Raw genomic sequence first — 20,806 nt, 5'->3', positions numbered from 1 at the left:
TCTGTCAGGTTGGATGGTAAACGTTGGTGGACGGCCATTTTTAGGTCTCTCCAGAGATGCTCAATTGGGTTTAAGTCAGGGCTCTGGCTGGGCCATTCAAGAACAGTCACAGAGTTGTTGTGAAGCCACTCCTTTGTTATTTTAGCTGTGTGCTTAGGGTCATTGTCTTCTTGGAAGGTAAACCTTCGGCCTAGTCTGAGGTCCTGAGCACTCTGGAGAAGGTTTTCGTCCAGGATATCCCTGTACTTGGCCGCATTCATCTTTCCCTCGATTACAACCAGTCGTCCTGTCCCTGCAGCTGAAAAACACCCCCACAGCATGATGCTGCCACCACCATGCTTCACTGTTGGGACTGTATTGGACAGGTGATGAGCAGTGCCTGGTTTTCTCCACACATACCGCTTAGAATTAAGGCCAAAAAGTTCTATCTTGGTCTCATCAGACCAGAGAATCTTATTTCTCACCATCTTGGAGTCCTTCAGGTGTTTTTTAGCAAACTCCATGCGGGCTTTCATGTGTCTTGCACTGAGGAGAGGCTTCCGTCGGGCCACTCTGCCATAAAGCCCCGACTGGTGGAGGGCTGCAGTGATGGTTGACTTTCTACAACTTTCTCCCATCTCCCGACTGCCTCTCTGGAGCTCAGCCACAGTGATCTTCGGGTTCTTCTTTACCTCTCTCACCAAGGCTCTTCTCCCCCCGATAGCTCAGTTTGGCCGGACGGCCAGCTCTAGGAAGGGTTCTGGTCGTCCCAAACGTCTTCCATTTAAGGATTATGGAGGCCACTGTGCTCTTAGGAACCTTAAGTGCAGCAGAAATTTTTTGTAACCTTGGCCAGATCTGTGCCTTGCCAAAATTCTGTCTCTGAGCTCTTCAGGCAGTTCCTTTGACCTCATGATTCTCATTTGCTCTGACATGCACTGTGAGCTGTAAGGTCTTAGATAGACAGGTGTGTGGCTTTCCTAATCAAGTCCAATCAGTATAATCAAACACAGATGGACTCAAATGAAGGTGTAGAACCATCTCAAGGATGATCAGAAGAAATGGACAGCACCTGAGTTAAATATATGAGTGTCACAGCAAAGGGTCTGAATACTTAGGACCATGTGATATTTCAGTTTTCCTTTTTTAATAAATCTGCAAAAATGTCAACAATTCTGTGTTTTTCTGTCAATATGGGGTGCTGTGTGTACATTCATGAGGAAAAAAATGAACTTAAATGATTTTAGCAAATGGCTGCAATATAACAAAGAGTGAAAAATTTAAGGGGGTCTGAATACTTTCTATCCCCACTGTATATGTGATCTTGCACTTCCGCCTGCAGGGGGCGCGCGCCGCCAGTGGGCCACTTCTGCTGTGATAGTTCACAGCAGAAGCTGATCTGCGGGTGTCGGGCACTTGATGTCCTCTTGCACCCGCTGATCATCAGTAAAGCACAGAGGACTAAGATCTGCCTATGTAAACAAGGCCTATCTCAGTTCTGACAGGGGGAAAGGGACGATCCTGTGTCTAGGGACTAGAAATGATCTCTTCCCCTAGTGAAAGCAGCACACTGTGTACACAAAAACACTGGCTAAGCACACAGTTAACATCATCGGATGTTTCACCCCTTCCCAGCCAGGGTCATTAGTACAGTGACAGTGCATATTTTTAGCGCTGATCACTGTATTAGTGTCACTGGTTCCCGCAAAGTGTCAAAAGTGTAAGTTAGTGTCAGAATGCCTGCAGTCGCAGTCCCGCTATAAGTCACTGATTGCTACCATTGCTAGCATTGTAAAAATATAAAAAATTTCATAAATATATCCCATAGTTTGTAGATGCTATAGCGTTTGTGTAAACCAATCAATATACGCTTATTGGGATTTTGTTTACCAAAAATATATAGCAGAAATACACATTGGCTTAAATTGATGAAGAAATTGATTTTTTTATTTTTTTTTTATTGGATATGTTTTATAGCAGAATGTAAAAAAACATTTTTTTTCATTGTTGGGTTTTTTTTGTTTATAGAGCAAAAAATAAAAACCGCAGAGGTGATCAAATACAGTACCGCCAAAAAAACTCTCTATTTGTGGGAAAAAAAGGACATACATTTTATTTGGGTACGACGTCGCACGACTGTGCAATTTTCAGTTAAAATAACGCAGTGCCGTATCGCAAAAAAATGGCCTGTTCATGAAGGGGGGTAAATCTTTTTAAGTGGTTAAAAGTAACATATACGCTATGCAATGCAAGGATAGGAGGAGAGAGCAGAATGACAGAGAGATGGTCTCACCAGTGAGCTGCGTCTCCATTCACTGTTCAATCACAGGCTGGGGAAGGGGAGGAGACCAATGATTGTACAAAACAAAGGATGTACAGTACAGAAAGCTTGAGAAGATTCAATATTTCTTTCTCCATAAAGCTTAACCTCTTCAGCTCCGGAAGGTTTACTCCCCTTCATGACAAGGCCATTTTTTGCGATAAGGCACTGCATTACTTTAACTAATGATTGCGCGGTCGTGCGATGTTGTACCCAAATAAAACTGACGTCCTTTTTTCCCACAAATAGAGCTTTCTTTTGGTCATATTTGATCACCTCTGCGGTTTTTATTTTTTGCGCTATAAACAAAAAAAAAGCGATAATTTTGAAAAATAACAATATTTTTTACTTTCTGCTATAAAACACATCCAATAAGAAAAATGTATGATATATATATATATATATATATATATATATATATATATATATATATATATATATTATATATTACACGTATTCTGCTACATATTTTTGGTAAAAAAAAATCCCAATAAGCATATATTGATTGGTTTGCGCAAAAGTTATAGCGTCTACAAATTATCGGATATATTAACCGGTTCAATACCGGGCATTTTCACCCCCTTCCTTCCCAGACCAATTTTTAGTTTTCAGCGCTGTCCCACTTTAAACAACAATTGCGCGGTCGCGCGACGTTGTACCCAAACAAAATTGATGTCCTTTTTTCCCCACAAATAGAGCTTTCTTTTGGTGGTATTTGATCATCTCTGCGTTTTTTTTTTTTTGTGCTATAAACAAAAGAAGAGTGACAATTTTGAAAAAAACACAATATTTTTTTACTTTTTGCTATAATAAATATCCCAATTAAAAAAAAAAAAAAAATTCCTCAGTTTCAGCCGATACGTATTCTACATATTTTTGGTAAAAAAATTGCAATAAGCGGCACGCGCGCGCCCCCTAGACGGCCGGGAAGCCCAGGCCGTCATATGACGTCCACCCAGGATGGGAGATCCCATCTGTGGACGTCACTTGACAATACGCGGGTAGTGAAGTGGTTAAGGGAAATTTATTGGTAATTATTATTTTACTAGTAATGGCGGCGATCAGCGACTTTTAGCAGGACTGCGACATTGCGGCAGACAAATCAGTTACTAAGTGACACTTTTTTGGGGACCAGTGACACCAATGCAGTGTTTAGTGATTAAAAAAATGCACTGTCACTGTACTAATGACACTGGCAGAGAAGGGGTTAACATCAGGGGCGATCAAAGGGTTAAATGTATGTATTCCCTGGGAGTGCTTGCTAACTGTGGGGGTGCTTTGACTGTGGGAAGACAGAGATCCGTGTTATTGCTTAGCAGAAACACGAGACCTCCATCTTCCCCTCTGACAGAACAGCAATCTGCCTTGTTTACCGCCGTTCTGTCTGCCTCAGGAACAATCGGCTCCTGGTACAGTATATGATTTAGCGCTGAAGAGCCGCCCTGCTGCAGTAAATGTACGTGGGGCAGTCCCAAAGTGGTTGAAGTAAAACCAAAGGTAAAAAAGTTTTTTTGGGGTAGAGTAAGGGAGGGTTAAATCCCCGGTCAGTTTTTTTTTTTTTGTTTGCCATCTTTGTTCCATTGGGGAGATTTCCCTTCACCTCCTGCCCCATAGCCAACACGGGAAGTGAGAGAAAATCTCTCCAAAGCAAGGTAATCCCTGGTTGTAACCAGAACTAGTGTCCTCATTGGAATCCTCTATTCCCATTTTGGCAACCATCCAACATTTTGGATTTTCTTTTACTCTCAAATGATAACGGTCACCAGGACAAATAGGGAGGATGAATCCCTCTAATAGGGACACAGACAGCAATAAAAACCTAAAGCAATGAACAAACAGGATTTGGATTTTCTAATGCCGTGTACACACGAGCGGACTTTACGGCAGACTTTGCCCGGCGGACGGGATTTCGCCGGACAATTCGATCGTGTGTGGGCTCCAGCGGACTTTGTTTTCTCAAAAGTTGGACGGACTTAGATTTGAAACATGTTTTAAATCTATCCGTCGAACTCGAGTCCGGTCGAAAAGTCCGCTTGTCTGTATGCTAGTTCGACGGACAGAAAGCCAAGCTAGGGCAGCTATTGGCTACTGGCTATGAACTTCCTTGTTTTAGTCCGGTCGTACGTCATCACGTATGAATTCGACGGACTTTGCTGGATTGTGTGTAGGCAAGTCCGTTCATTCAGAAAGTCCGTCGTAAAGTCTGTCGAAAAGTTCGCTGGGCAAAGTCTGTCATAAAGTCCGACCGTGTGTACGCGGCATAAGGGTCACTGAAATTGTCACCGGGTACGCTGGCTCTTGTTAAGCAGCGCACTTCAAAACAGGGACCATTCTTATGAAAAAAGTGAAAGGACCCAGAGCGGCAAACAGTGCAACCACCACCCCCTGGATCGGGTCCGGTCGGTCGGTGCACTTACCTCAACCATGGGCGGCTTCTCCGGCTCTCCTCCGCGGGCATCACAAGTGGGCATCTCCTTCTAATGCTCGGTGGCTTCCATCTCCTCCCTCCTTCCTCAGCGGCCAATCAGAATGCTTCTCCTTTCGGCTAATCGAGAAACGCATCTCACACCCACGCTTCCTAATTGGCAGAGAGGCGATTCAGTGTTAGAATAGCGAATATTCATTTGCTATTCTAACACACCTGGCTCCGAGTGCAATGCCAGGGAAGAATTACGAGAAGATTTGGCAAATATGCCAACATCCAAAGCGGTAGCAAACAGCGCGCTATGGCGAATCTGTGTATGCCACACACACTAATTGCCAGTATCCACTGGCCTATATAAGGACAGCAGCTCCTCTCACAAATTGCTGGATTGTCGTCAGCCTTCCTGTGTTCCTGAGCCTTGTGCATTTACCCTTGGATTTCCTGTTGTGCCTCTGACTTGTCTGATCTCCTCTCCTGGCTTTGACACCTGGCCTGTTCTACCGACTCTGCTGCTGTCTCCAGTATATGACCCTGACTTGCATTACGGACTTGCCTTCCTGTGTATGACCTCGGCCATAGCTCCCAACTGTCCCTGATTTGGAGGGACTGTCCCTGATTTGAAACAATGTCCCTCTGTCCCTCATTCCTCCTCATTTGTCCCTCATTTTGGTCTGATCTATATAGTTATATAAAATGCACTTTTTGTCTTTCAAAAAGCGTTTCCCAGTGCTAAACTTTTAATCCCCGGAGGATGGGGTAAACAGTTCAATCTCTGTATTTGCGGACGATACTAAGCTAAGCAGGGCAATAACTTCTCCGCAGGATGTGGAAACCTTGCAAAAAGATCTGAACAAATTAATGGGGTGGGCGACTACATGGCAAATGAGGTTCAATGTGGAAAAATGTAAAATAATGCATTTGGGTGGCAAAAATATGAATGCAATCTATACACTGGGGGGAGAACCTCTGGGGGAATCTAGGATGGAAAAGGACCTGGGGGTCCTAGTAGATGACAGGCTCAGCAATGGCATGCAATGCCAAGCTGCTGCTAATAAAGCAAACAGAATATTGGCATTAAAAAGGGGGATCAACTCCAGAGATAAAATGATAATTCTCCCGCTCTACAGGACTCTGGTCCGGCCGCACCTGGAGTATACTGTCCAGTTCTGGGCACCAGTTCTCAGGAAGGATGTACTGGAAATGGAGCGAGTACAAAGAAGGGCAACAAAGCTAATAAAGGGTCTGGAGGATCTTAGTTATGAGGAAAGGTTGTGAGCTCTGAACTTATTCTCTCTGGAGAAGAGACGTTCCAGAGGGGATATGATTTCAATATACAAATACCGTACTGGTGACCCCACAATAGGGATAAAACTTTTTCACAGAAGGGAGTTTAACAAGACTCGTGGCCACTCATTAAAATAAGAAGAAAAGAGGTTTAACCTTAACCTCCCTGACGGTATTCCCGAGTGTGGCTCGGGATGGATTTTCAGCACCAAAAGCGGTAACCCCGAGCCACACCCGGGATTGCATCACAGGATCCAAGTACAGCTTACTTACCTTGTCCCCAGGATCCTGCGATTTCCTCCCCGCTCTGTGTGCGAGCCGTCCTCCGCTCGATCTATAACAGAGCCGAGCTCCGTTCCCTGCGAGCGTTGCGACGCACGGGAACGGAGAGCGGTGCCAAATTCAAAAAGTAGAACACACAATACATATACAGTGCACTGTAATCTTAAAGATTACATTACTGTATCAATTTATTTCACATCCCTTTTGTCCCTAGTGGTTTCTCCAGTGCCCTGCATGCAGTTTTATAATATAAATACTGTTCTTTCTGCCTGGAAACTGGAGATTGTCCATAGCAACCAAAACCGTCCCTCTACATCAAAAGTGGTATTAGACCAGCTAGAAAACAGCGATAATAAATTAGAATCGCTTGCAGAATTGAGTGATAGTGATTTGTGGGGAAATCCGTCATCAAACACTGAATTTTTATTTAAAGTAATGACAGTGACAATTCTGCAACTGAGCACATTTCTGTGTTTTTGATTTGATTACATTATTAAATAATTTTTATTATTTTTATATTATTATTTGTTATAATTATTTATAGTTATTTATTATATTATAATTAATGATTTCGTTTTTCAAACTTGATCATACCCGGAACGTCTACTAGACTCTTGTTTTGACAGATTTAAGTGAGTTACAGGCCTACAATATAAAACGCCAAATTTACATGCAAAAGAATTGTACCGCTTTCAGCATCAAAAATCTGAAATAATCATACCGCCAGGGAGGTTAAACTACGTAGAGGGTTATTTACTGTATGAGTGGCAAGGATGTGGAATCCCTTTCACAGGCGGTGGTCTCAGCGAGGGGCATTGATAGTTTCAAGAAACTATTAGATAAGCACCTGAATGACCACAACATACAGGGATATACAATGTAATACTGACACATAATCACACACATGGGTTGGACTTGATGGACTTGTGTCTTTTTTCAACCTCACCTACTATGTAACTATGTAACCTACTAATCCGATTTCTAAATTGCTGCATGTGTAAGTTTCAAAAGACAATATAAAGTAATTGTAAAGTTAAAAAGAAAGCACTTGTGGGTTTACCTAATCATTCTTTGTAGAATTCTCCTTTAAGGGGGCGTGTCAGAGGGTGTGCCCTATGCCTACATACCTTTTGCTAATAGGTGTCCCTTATTCTCATCTCAAAAAGTTGGGAGGTATGACCTCGGCTAGTTCCTGTTTTGCTACCTGCCTCTGCTCCTGACGGATCCACCGTGTTTGACCCCTGGCCTGCTTTTCACTATCGTCTCCTGTTTGCACTACTGCCAAGTACTACTGAGGTCCTCTAAGAGACTCCTGCCCAGCTGTGTATCCTGCTGCATCCAGTATACATCAGGTGACCATCGGTCCTACTCCTCAGAACCCGTCTGGCAACCTGTGCTTCTTTGGGCACTGCACCTTCTGTACCATCTTCAGGGGTGTACTGCACTTATGCACAAGGGGAGCTCTCTCTGTATTTCGGCCTCCGACCATTTACGTGACACCTTGCATCTTGCATTCTCATTTCTCAAAGTCATCATCATCATATATTATAATATAATATTTAGCAAGGCCAATAAATCTGTAGGTTTAATCTGCTTATTTCCTCCTTGACACAGGCCACGCTACTACACTCAGAATAGAGAAATGAAGTTATATTAATGTTCTCTCACCCAGATGATCTTCCAGGTCCCTCAACTCTTCATCATAGAGAGAATCTGTGATGTTGGCAATGTTCAGGCGGCCTCTCTTCTTGGTGTGATACAAGATGGCGAATGTGCACTGAGTCAAATCATCAGTGAAGGATCGGAAGTTATTAGTGATGTATGTGCCTAAAACACTTCCCACAAAGCTTTGAAACATGGCTAACTGAAGCACATTAAGCAACCATTTGTAATTTTCTTTTCCATCCCTTGAGAAGATCCCAACTTTGAGTTTTTGAACGGTCATCTTCTTTCTTGTTTCTTGCAAAAAAATCAAAAAAGTGTTTAGTATAGGTATTTATTTAGTGCCAACAAATTACAGATTAATCCCCCCTCAAGGAGCTTACAATCTAAAGTCCCTGTCTCACATGAGAATTTAGACAGAATTTAGGTTTGTGCATTTCCCTGGAGGGGTAGAGGGGAGCTGGGCGGGATGCCCCACCGGGCAGGGTCCAAGAGCTCTCTCACTCCACAGTAAGCACCCATAGGGGAGGAGTGATGATCTCGGGGACCTGCTTATGGTGACATCCTTGCTGAGTTTCATTCATTAAGACCAATATCCACAGTGAAATACTTGGGTAGAACATCAACTTAGGCAGTGGACATGAGGGGCTAGAACTCTTCTTCTACCCCTGGTCGAAGAAATCATATATATCTAGAGGAGCCAACTTTACTCTCCACAACACATACATGCTAAGAGTTGTCCGTTCTTAGGGACCACCATGTTTTGCGATAAAGTGTTTTTTTTTTTTTTCCGTTATCACCCTGGTTTAATTTCCTCCTTGACTTACTATAATTACTAAGTTACACAATGGGCAGTTATTTCACTGTGAGTATTGAATTACATTTGGAGACATGTCTGAGCCTTAATAATTTATTCTCCCTGTTTGAGATCTCTTCTTTTTAAGTTCATTACTCTTGCCTGGCTATGTTGGCCGGCAAGGGGTTACATTTTATGGATTGTTATTGTCATGATTGTATTACAAAACTTCAATAAAAATATCGAAAAGGAAATTTAGACAGAAGCCAATTAACATACCGGCATGTCTGGAATCATGTGATGGAAAACATTATCTCAGGTGCAATGTTGGTTAGGAAAGACAATGACATGGAGCTGAGTTAAATAAAGAGGAAATCATCACTCTTGCCACAGATTGTGTTCGCCTCGTACACACAATGACAATATCGGACAAATGATTGTCCATGTTTTTTGCATGCTAGTCTCATATCGAAAATGAAGAGGTTACTTATGTTATGAAAATTCTCTTAGGACAGAATACAACTTCGGAAGTGATGTAATGTGTTGTGTTGTAATGTATTCGATCATTTTGTGAGCATGCATGGATTGAGTCTTCTGATATATTTCAGATGAATACTGAATCGATTAAATGAATATCGTATATTTTGTTATCGTACAAGAAACATTTTTGCATGCATCCCTCCGAATAATTTTGCATGAATTGTTGTGACCGGTTCTCAAAAGCTGTGTACTAATGATCGGATAAGGGAGATGAGATTAATGAAATGACTTGATTTTGCTATAAAATGATCAATCTAGCCTTGTTGAAATTTTTCTTAAAGTTCTCCTCACTGTAAACTGAGTCAAATCTGTTTGACTTCTAACAAAACCATGGGGTTTCTATGTTGGTGCTGATCTGGTGATCACATGACTTTGGTTGTAAACAAAGAGTATGGTTTGCATTATTAAAGAAGACGTATAGCCGAAGCTTGCATACAATAACAATATTGGACCCACGGGACTTTTAATGGGTCACACCTCAAACATGTATATAAAAATAGTAAGAAAATGTATTGACATACATTTAAAAACAACACATAATTCATAAATTGATAAACACAAATACATATATAATACCTAATATCAATCAACCAACAAAGAGACCTTTGCATGGAACCTATGCAGTCCATATTAATGACTACCATCAACCTGAAAACTCTGTGCTTACGTTCTCAACACCTTTCACAAGAGAAACCTTGCTTCTTTATGAGAGGCACAGGAGAGTATAAATTGTTGAAAAGTAGTGGCCCGCTTCCACCTCAATAGTGGTTTGGCCAACAAATAGATTAGAGTCAAATATTTCCAAATATATTCCAAATATATGTGGTAACAGAGGCTGTAATGCAGAAGCCAGAAGGTCCACTATTCTCCCACCGGGAGCTGTGGAGACTTAGGGGGATGGGAGAAAGATGACTCCACTCTCAGTATAAAAACCTGTAAGTGGGTGTCAGATCCAATGTGAAAAAAGAGATCACCCAACCCCTATGTGAGCAGCAAAAATATATCCAGCAGTCTGATCACCTCTCCATCTGGGGATGATCAGACTGCTGGATATCTTTTTGCTTCTCATTCAGGGGTTGGGGTGATCAGGTCGTCCCGACATTAAAGTCTGGATCCACCAGGACTGACACCCATATAAGCCTCTTAGCGAGCCGCTGAGAGCCTGAGATGGCCACTCCCCGCCCCTCCACAGCTCAGCGCTGCAGTGAGCGAGGAGGAAGAAGAGCAGAGAGCTGTGACTGATAGTTTGCATCTTTCTGCTCACAAAGCTCTGAAAACTGAGTGATGTCCGATCACTTGGTTCTCAGTGTAGAGGTGCCAGGGGACAGATGCAGCATTGGACTGATGCTGCATCCATCTAGGTTTGTATTAATCAGGAAAACTTATTTTTTTCCTTTACTTGTCTTTTAAGGTTATGGTGAGCAGTAGGAGAGTGGTGCAGCTTAAGTTGCCATCTCCCGGGGCAAGGCAAGGATTTCACCCCCTAACCCAAAGACTCCCTGAGGCCCTTCCACCAGCCCACAGAGATGAGGTGGGTAGGGAAGGAGGAGCAAAGCTATCTATATGCCCGTTGCAATTCTGTAAAATCATTCGTTTTTCCATTATGATTTTTTTTTAACCACTTCAGCCATGGAAGATTTTCCCCCTTAATGACCAGGCCATTTTTTTGCAATACAGCACTGCGTTGATTTAACTGACAATTGCATGGTCATGCGACGCTGTACCCACAGAAAATTTACATCCTTTTTTTCCACAAATAAAGCTTTCTTTTGGTGGTTTTTGATCACCTCTGCATTTATTATTTTTTGCGCTATAAACAAAAAAGTGCGACAATTTTGAAAAAAAAAAACAATATTTTTTTACTTTTTGCTATGATAAATATCCCAAAAAAAGTTTTTAATAAACAAATTTATTTATCTGTTTAGGCCGATATGTATTCTTCTACATATTTTTAGTAAAAAGAAAAAACGCAATAAGCGTATATTGATTGGTTTGTGCAAAAGTTATAGCGTCTACAAAATAAGGGATAGATTTATGGCATTTTTATTATTATTTTTTTTTTACTAGTAATGGAGGTGATCTGCGATTTTTTGCAGGCCTGCGACATTGCAGCGGACAGATCGGACACTTGAGACACATTTTTGGGACCATTGACATTTATACAGCAATCAGTGCTAATAAAATGCACCTATTACTGTGTAAATGACACTGGCTGGGAAGGGCTTAACACTAGGGGGCGATTAAGGGGTTAAATGTGTTCCCTGCTAGGTGTTCCTAACTGTGGGGGGATGGGACTTACTAGAGGAGGAGACATATCACTGTTCCTGCTTAGTAGGAACAGACGATCTGTCTCTCCTGTCCTGACAGAATGGGGATGTGTGTGTGTTTACACACACACATCCCCGTTCTGGCTCTCATGCCCACGTTTGCGCATGGCCAGCGGACAATCGCGCCCAAAGGCCACATGAATCGGGTCCCCCGCTGTGCAGCGGGTGCAACTGCTATGGTTCTTAAATGAGCCGATGTACGAGTACGGCGTTTCACGGGAACGAACCACTTTGTCAACGTATATGTTCGTGAGCCGGTCGGCCAGTGGTTAATGTACTCTATGGAAATGGTTAGGTAAGGATAATATCACATCTTGTCATGTGGAAAATCTGTGTAGAGAGGCTGAAAATTGAAATATTTTCTGTGTGAAGGGGAGGGCGCACTATTTTTATATATCATTACTACTTTTTTTTTCCTTTTAAATTTTTGCGCCTCTAAGAATTTTTTTGCTCAGGGCAAATGGCCCTGTTGCCCCCCACCCCCACCTCACGCTACATCACTGCATTAGGGCCAGCACTAAGGTTACCATTATGCCCCGTACACACGGTCGGACATTCCGACAACAAAATCCATGTTTTTTTTCCGACGGATGTTGGCTCAAGCAGGTCTTGCATACACACGGTCACACAAATCTTGTCGGAAATTCCGAACGACCAGAACACGGTGACGTACAACATGTATGAAGAGCCAAGAAAAATTAAGTTCAATAGCCAGTGCAGCTCTTCTGCTTGATTCTGAGCATGCGTGGAGCGTTGTGCGTCGGAATTGTGTACACATGATCGGAATTTACGACAACAGATTTTGTTCCACATCTCAAATTTTGTGTGACGGAAATTCCGATGGAAAACGTCCGATGGAGCCTACACACGGTCGGAATTTCTGACAACAAGCTTGCATTAAACGTTTTCCGTCGGAAAATCCGACCGTGTGTATGGGGCATTAGAGTTAGGGTTCTTAAATATCTAATGTCATGTTTCCATTTGTTGAAGGACTGTTTTTGGTCCTAGAAAATTAAAGGAGGTTCCTTAATCAGCCATTTGAAGCTAATTGCACCCTTAAAACCCACCAAAAACCACCTTATTTTCCTGATGATAATACATTTTCTGAAATGGCAAACCTCTGAAAAAATACCCTGCTTCCGTTGAATCAGGAAACTTGTGAAATTTCAAAAGTGAAACCTCTAATGGGAGATTTTCTCTCACCTTTTGTCCCAGTGGCCATGCAGGAAGTAAAAAGAATCCTCCAAAGCATTCATAAAGATAAAGAAGACACATTTTATCCTTCCTTTACTTTAACCACTTCGATACAGGGCCAATTCTGACACTTCTCACATACATGTAAAAATTTACTTTTTTGTTAGAAAATTACTTAGAACCCCCAGACATTATTTAAAGGTGCCTCCCAAAAAATTAGAATATCATCAAAAAGTTTATTTATTTCAGTAAAAAAGTGAAACTATATATTTTATATAGATGCAAGTGACACAGAGTGATATATTTCAAGCATTTCTTTCTTTTAATTTTGATGATTATGGCTTACAGCGAGTGAAAACCCAAAATGCAGTATCTCAGAAAATTACAATATTACATAAGACCAATAAAATAGAAGGATTTGTAATACAGAAATGTTTGCTTATTGAAAAGTCTGTCCATATACAGTATAGTATGCACTCAATACTTGGTTGGGGCTCCTTTTGCATGAATTACGGCATCAATGTGGTGTGGCATGGAGGCGATCAGCCTGTGGCACTGCTGAGGTGTTATGGAAGCCCTGGTTGGTTTGATAGCAGCCTTCAGCTCATCATTGTTGGGTCTGGTGTCTCCCATCTTCCTCTTGACAATAACCCACAGATTCTCTATGGAGTTTAGGTCAGGTGAATTTGCTGGCCAATCAAGCACAATGATACCATTATCACGTGACCAGGTATTGGTAGTTTTGGCAGTGTGGGCAGGTGCCAAGTTCTGGTGGAAAATGAATCAGCATCTCCATAAAGCTGATCAGCAGAGGGAAGCATGAAGTGCTCTAGAATTTCCTGGTAGAGGGCTGCGCTGACTTTGGACTTGATAAAACACAGTGGACCAACACCAGCAGATGACATGGCTCCCAAAATCATCAAGGACTGTGGAAAATTGTGCATTTCATTTGGAAATCAAGGTCTGGAGGAGGAGTGGAGAGGCACAGAATCCAAGTTGCATGAGGTCCAGTGTGAAGTTTCCAACATTTCTATAATAAAAATCCTTTTTTTTTTATTGGTCTTATGTAATATTCAAATTTTATGCGATACTGAATTTCACGTTGTCACTAGCAGTTAGCCATATTAATCAAAATTAAAAGAAAGAAATGCTGGAAATATATCACTCTATATAAAATATATGTTTCACTTTGTGAATTGAATTACTAAAATAAATTAACTTTTTGATGATATTCAAATTTTTTGAGATTCACCTGTGTATATATATTTAGCAGAGGCCGTGAAATCAGAGTAATCAGAGTAATTTCAGTAAATGAGAGAAGCCGGCAGTGGCGGCCGCCCTCCTAATCCATGCGCCTGACCCCTAATCTACATGCAGGGTGCCAGATGCATGAATTTCAATGTTTTGTTTTTTTTAAAGTACATGATTAGAGCCTGAGGCTCTACTTGGCTTCAAACAAGCGTGGGCTCGGGACGCAGAGCACTGCACCCTGAACCCACCCAGTTGTGTGACAATAGCGGATTTATATTTGCTATTGTCTTCCTGCCTCTTCTCCCAGCCAATCAGGAAGCGGGTCTTAAGACCCGATTGATTAAGAGGAGAAGCTGAGCGGTGGGGGGAAGTGCCAAGGAGGAGATGCAGGGGGAAACCACTGAAGCTGCCCGCAACCTGGATGGGGGTAAGTGCAGGGCTGATGGGTAGACAGACGGACAGGGGAGCTACATAGTTACATAGTTAGTCATGTTAAAAAAAAAAGACACAAGTCCATCTAGTTCAACCATAAAAAAAATAAATAAAAAAAAATATCATACAATTCCATATACCGGGGGGGGTTTGTTAGCCGATCGACTGAGCGACAGGGGATTTGACTGACCGACTGAACAAATGGGGGGGTCGGTGGTTTGTTTGCCGCCCCTCCCAAAAAAATGGAGCACCAGTCGCCACTGGAAGCCGGTACAACTTTGCAAGGATGTACATCTGTTTAAAATTGGAGGTCAGATTTAGGCAGCCCCTCATATCCCAGATAAGCCCATGGGTGGTTATTGAAAACATCTCCTTTGTTTTTGAGTTGACCTTTCTCTACTATTTTGTATCATATTCCCTGTAAAAACATGTTACTGACAGGTAATGTAAACTAAAGATTTTGGTGAAAAAGAAATGGTTGTTTTGTAGAAATCAGGGCGTTACATGACGCACTTTAATCCTTTGGCTGTCAACCAGCATGATTAAGGAGTAATTAAAAGTCTCAGGACTATTGTAACCCCCATAAATTCTCCCTTCATCCCACCAATATAGAATGTTACCTTGTCCTCCTCTCTGGTGTGTGTCTCAGTGAGATTCAGCAAATGTGATCTTTGATCTCTCCTCTTACACACCCGGCATTACAGGAAGAGAAACTAAACTATTCCTCCCTTCGAGGTGTGGCGAGACTGAAGCTTATCTACTTTTATGATACCCATTTACATACTTTGTGATAAAGAATTTATTGCAGAAACTAAAGTCACTTTCTGTACCTTATTAGTGCCGTGCTACACAATGTAGTGTGATATAAAGACAAAGAACAACACAAAAAAACTTTTGTGTGACCGTGTGTATGCAAGGCAAGCTTGAGTGGAATCCTGTTGGAAAAGCCATCATATCTTTTTCCGACCAAAATCCCGATTGTGTGTTCACGGCATTAGACGTGGTGTGACAGGAGTCACTTTGGGTTGGGGGCTTGTGGAACCCAGCTTACCTTGGAGAGCTCTGGAAACTCTGTGTTCAGCTCCCCTGGCCCCTCGTATGTCTAAATCACCCTTTGTCTATTAGGGGCACAGGGTGACTGAGAACCCCAGTCTGATCTGTGCTAGTCGGACTTGCTGTACAGTCATACTGGAATATTGTATATACAGTGCTGTGAAAAAGTATTTGCCCCCTTGCCACTCACAGCGGAATGAGAAAAATAATGCTACGGCCAATATTTATGGTTAACTCTAAACTGATGACCTGGAGAGAATTTTAAATTGTTGACAGTAGAAAATTTAGGGTACCACATTCCATCGTCATTTTCCAGATGCATGCAATTTTAAAGCTTGGCATGTTATGTATCTTTTTTCTCAGCACAACCTAATTTTTTTATACTTTACCAAGAAGGAGAAATACAGTATATCAAAAAATAAACTGTGTTGCACTAAATCAAAATGAAATATTAAGTGAGTCCAAGAGTCAGTTTCTTGATACTAGCGCAAGAGTCCCAAATTCAGTGTAACTGGTGAGATAGATCTTAAATTCAAGAATCCCTCACACCACCTTTTGAATTCACCGTGACCACATATTGATAAGCTCTTACCAGAGAGCGTAGACCTCCTATTACGGGAGGTCAGGAAAGGCTCGTGTGTCTCATACAGCTTACCTTCTGTTAATGTCTGGCAAAGGGAAGGCAATGGAAGTCACTTTAAGGAGCCCACAAACGAACCAACATCCCTCTTGTCTCGTCAGAGCCGATGATATACACCAATGAAAATATAAGCGCCAATAGTGTAAAACCTTTTACAATTCAGCTGTGTTAAAAGTAATGCACTTACACTTTTCAGGATAAAAATCAGCTTCAACCAATTCCAATATACAAATAACGATTGCTAATTTGGATAAACGCAATGACGTGGATCTGTACCTCCGTCCAACCGGTTTCGTCACAAGAAGGACTTCTTCCAGAGCATGATAATATCTGATATTGGTGGTGCAGCTGTATTTTTGTTGTTTTTTTTCACAAGCGCAGTTCATTTTTGTTATTATGAAATGCAGTATATTGCATTTGTGTGCCCTAAAATACACTAGTGTATTTTTACTAAAAATTTGCACTTGATAAATCAAAGTGTAAATATTGTATGACGTATAAAATTTTAACAACCACTATTTTATGCTCCAAGTTGTCTGCTTTCAGAAAATATATACTGTTTGGGGGTTTTCCCTAGTCCCCCCTATTACCTTTTGTACCACCTCCCCCACCCTTTAGATTGTAAGCTCCACGAGCAGGGCTCTCCCGTCCCTTCTGTATTGAACTGTATTGTAATTATACTGTCCCCCCTCACAAGCGCTGCAAAAACTGTTGGTGCTATATACAGTAAATCCTGTATAACCACTTACCATCCAAGCCAATTCTGTCACTCCGCTCCTACATCCTACAAATCATATTTTTTTTGCTAGAAAGTTACTCAGAACCCCCAAACATTATATATGTTTTTTTTTTAACAGAGACCCTAGGCAATAAAATTGCAGTCATTGCAACTTTTTTGTCACATGGTATTTGCGCAGCAGTTTTTCAAACACATTTTTTTTGTTTCATGAATTAAAAAAAAAAAAAAACTAAAGTTAGCCCAATTTTTTTGTATAATGTGAAGATGATGTTATGCTAAGTAAATAGATACTGTATCTAACATGCTTTAAAATTGCATGGAATGGTGCCAAACATTGGTACTTAAAAATCTCCATTGGAAACGCTTTAAAAATGTTTACAGGCTCCCTGTTTAGAGTTACAGAGAAAGGTCTTATGCCACGTACACAGGAGCAGACTTTTCGACTGGACTGGTCCGACGGACCGAGTCCAGCAGACAATTTGACCGTGTGTGGGCTTCATCGGTCCTGCAGCTGACTTTTTCGGTTGAAAATCTGACGGACTTTAGATTTGGAAAATCTTTCCGACAGACTCGAGTCCGTTCGTCTGTATGCTAGTCCGACGGACGAAAACCCACGCTAGGGCAGCTATTGGCTACTGGCTATCAACTTCCTTATTTTAGTCCGGTTGTACGTCATCACGTATGCATCCGTCGGACTTTGGTGTAATAGTGTGTAGGCAAGTCCGTTTGTTCGGAAAGTCCATCGGAAGTCTGCTGAAAATCCATCGGATAGACTATCGGACCAGTCCGGTCTAAAAGTCTGCTCGTGTGTACGTGGCATAAAACTGTTGCTTGCACTCTAGCGTTCGCAGTGATACCTCACATGTGTGGATTTAACTCCGTTTACATCTGTGGGCACGACATACGTATACGCTCGCTTCTGTGTGCGAGCACACGAGGACGGGGACACTTTAAAATTATAATTTTTTTTATTGTTTATTTAAATTTCATTTTTTGATTTTTACACTTTCCCTTTAATTATATTTATCACTTTTATTCCTATTACAAGTAATGTAAACATCCCTTGTAAAAGGAATAGGGCATGACAGGTCCTCTTTATGGAGAGATCTGGGGTCAGTAAGACCCCACATCTTTGCTCCAGGCTGGAAAGCCTAAGATAAAAAAAAAACGATCTTGGCTTTCCAGCTGGAAACACAGCAGTATTTACAACTGCCAGGCCGGACGCGACATGATAAAGTCACACCTGGGCCTCTGAGAGTCATAGAGACTGCCGGGGACCATCTGGTCACCGGTATTCTCTATAGTGAACTTCTACCAGTGGTGGATTCCTTCTTCAGCTCGTTGATATCGCACAGGTGAGCCGGTAGAGGCACGGCGGGAGGGGGGACATTGAGGGGGGACGTCCCCTCCCAATCAAGCGACTGAACAGCCGCTATGATTGTTCTTATGGTGCAGGGAATCACCGTCTGAAAATATCAATACCGGGATGATGCCTGTAGGTGCAGGCATCAGCCCGGTGTAACCTCTTAAATGGGAGGACGTCCATGTACCCCCTCCTGGCGGGAAGTGGATAATAATAATAATAAAAATAATCTGAAAAAATTGGGGTGTGATTCCGTGCAAGGGAAAAAGTACAAGGCAGATAGTGGGGAGAGGGAACTGCAGCCCCTACAATATACTACCACCTAGGTGGAGTACAGAAATGAGTGAAAAAGAAGGTGTAGGTGTGGCGCTGTTCCTCTGTGATAAGAAGGTATGAAATGTAAATATAAAGTGACAAGTGCTACAAATGATGTAAAACAATAGTTAACGTGCCTATAGAACGTGACTTGTTAAAATTTTACTGATTTAATGTGTTTGTGCAATGCAATTGATCATATAAGGTGCTCCGGTGAGAATGCACTCACCGGATACTTCTTATGCCGCGTACACACGAGCGGACTTTACGGCAGACTTGGTCTGGCGGACCGGACTCCGACGGATAATTTGATCGTGTGTGGGCTCCAGTGGACTTTTTTCCCCAAAAGTTTGACGGACCTAGAAATGAAACATGTTTCAAATCTTTCCGACGGACTCGAGTCCGGTCGAAAAGTCCGCTCGTCTGTATGCTAGTCCGATGGACAAAAACCGACGCTAGGGCAGCTATTGGCTACCGGCTATCAACTTCCTTTTTTTAGTCCGGTCATACGTCATCACATACGAATCCATCGGACTTTGGTTGATCGTGTGTAGGCAAGTCCGTTCATTCGAAAGCTAGTCGTAAAGTCCGTCGTAAAGTCCACCGGACCTAGTCCATCGTAAAGTCCGCCCGTGTGTATGCAGCATTACCCCACCTGGGGTACTATGCAGCCACAGTATTTGCCACTGTGTAGCACTCTGGGAGATTGGTCCTTTTTTGTGGTATTGGTGTTCCTCCAAGGTTTAGTATGTAAAGAAGAAAATACTGTGGCTGCATAGCACCCCAGGTGGGGTAAGAAGTATCTGGTGAGTGCATTCTGAATAAGAGCACGGATTAGTCACCTGCACTGCAAGCACTTTATTAAGAGGAGAAAATACAACAGTTTTATTTGTGGAAAATCAGCACTGGACACTTTATTAATGAGCACCTATCACTTTATTATTATTTTATAACAGCAAAAAGTTTATAATACGTTTTATGTGCAGACTATATGCTTAATGTGGATGTTAATTTATATATATTTAAGTGTGGTATTACAGATATTATATTAGTTTACCAACTAGCACCATTTAAACACACCAGCAGGGGATCTAACCCCCCGCAGCACCTTATATGATCAATTGCATTGCACAAACACATTAAATCAGTAACATTTTAATCAGTCACATTCTATAGGCACTATTGTTTTACATCATTTGTAGCACTTGTCACTTTAGTAGTGAGAAATTAACATCCTGCACTCTCACGCCTCAGATCACTGTCCCCCCTGCAAATCTGTTTCACCACTGTACCCCCCTGCTCATCTGCCCCACCACTGTAACCCCCTGCACATCTGCCCCACCACTGTACCCCCTTGCTCATCTGCCCCACCACTGTACCCCCCTGCTCATCTGCCCCACCACTGTACCCCCCTGCTCATCTGCCCCACCAATGTAACCCCCTGCTCATCTGCCCCACCACTGTAACCCCCTGCTCATCTGCCCCACCAATGTAACCCCCTGATCATCTGCCCCACCACTGTAACCCCCTGCACATCTGCCCAACCACTGGAACCCCCTGCACATCTGCCCTACCACTGTAACTCCCTGCACATCTGCCCCACCACTGCAACCCCCTGCACATCTGCCCCACAACTGTAACCCCTGCTCATCTGCCCCACCACTGTAACCCCCTGCTCTTCTGTCCCACCACTGTAACCCCCTTTCTCATCTGCCCCACCACTGTACCTCCATGCACATCTGCTCCACCACTGAACCATCTTCTCATCTGTCCTAACACTGAACTTATCTGCTCATCTGCCCCACCACTGTAACCCCCTGTACATCTGTCCCACCTCTGTTCCCCCTGCTCTTCTGCCCCACCACTGTAACCCCCTGCTCATGTGTTCTACTGATGTACCTCCTTTCTCCTCTGTACCCCTCTGCACATCTGCCCCGCCTCTGTATCCCCCTGCTCCTCTGCCCCACCACTGTAACCCCCTGCTCATCTGTCCCACCAATGTACCTTCTTTCTCCTCTGCCCCAACACTGAACCCCCCCTGATCATATTTCCCACCACTGTAACCCCCTTCCCATCTGGCCCAACACTGAACCCCCCCTGCTCATCTGCCCCATCACTGTACCCTCTGCTCATCTGTCCCATCACTGTACCCCCTGCTTTTTTGTCCCACCGCTGAACCCCCTTCTCATCCCTCCCACCACTGT

General features: G+C 42.6%; 1 protein-coding gene across 4 annotated transcripts in view; it reads right to left on the bottom strand.

Moving 5' to 3' along the window:
• LOC141148224 (uncharacterized) overlaps window positions 1–15,240 on the bottom strand; it is a 63,352-nt gene extending 48,112 nt beyond the window's left edge. For all 4 annotated transcript variants that reach the window (XR_012245186.1, XM_073635470.1, XM_073635472.1 and 1 more), the window contains exons 1-2: window positions 15,113–15,240; window positions 7,959–8,249 (exon numbers count right to left, since the gene is read on the bottom strand). Coding sequence is in view for 3 of the 4 variants with exons in the window: in XM_073635470.1 (XP_073491571.1) it covers window positions 7,959–8,235 (277 nt within the window). In the remaining variant the exon portion in view is untranslated. The remainder of the gene's footprint in view (window positions 1–7,958; window positions 8,250–15,112) is intronic.
• Window positions 15,241–20,806: the final 5,566 nt, after the last annotated feature.

Source organism: Aquarana catesbeiana, linkage group LG06 (assembly GCF_042186555.1).
Source record: "Aquarana catesbeiana isolate 2022-GZ linkage group LG06, ASM4218655v1, whole genome shotgun sequence".
Classification (NCBI taxonomy): Eukaryota; Metazoa; Chordata; class Amphibia; order Anura; family Ranidae; genus Aquarana; species Aquarana catesbeiana.
This window is presented reverse-complemented; position numbering and strand designations above follow the sequence as displayed.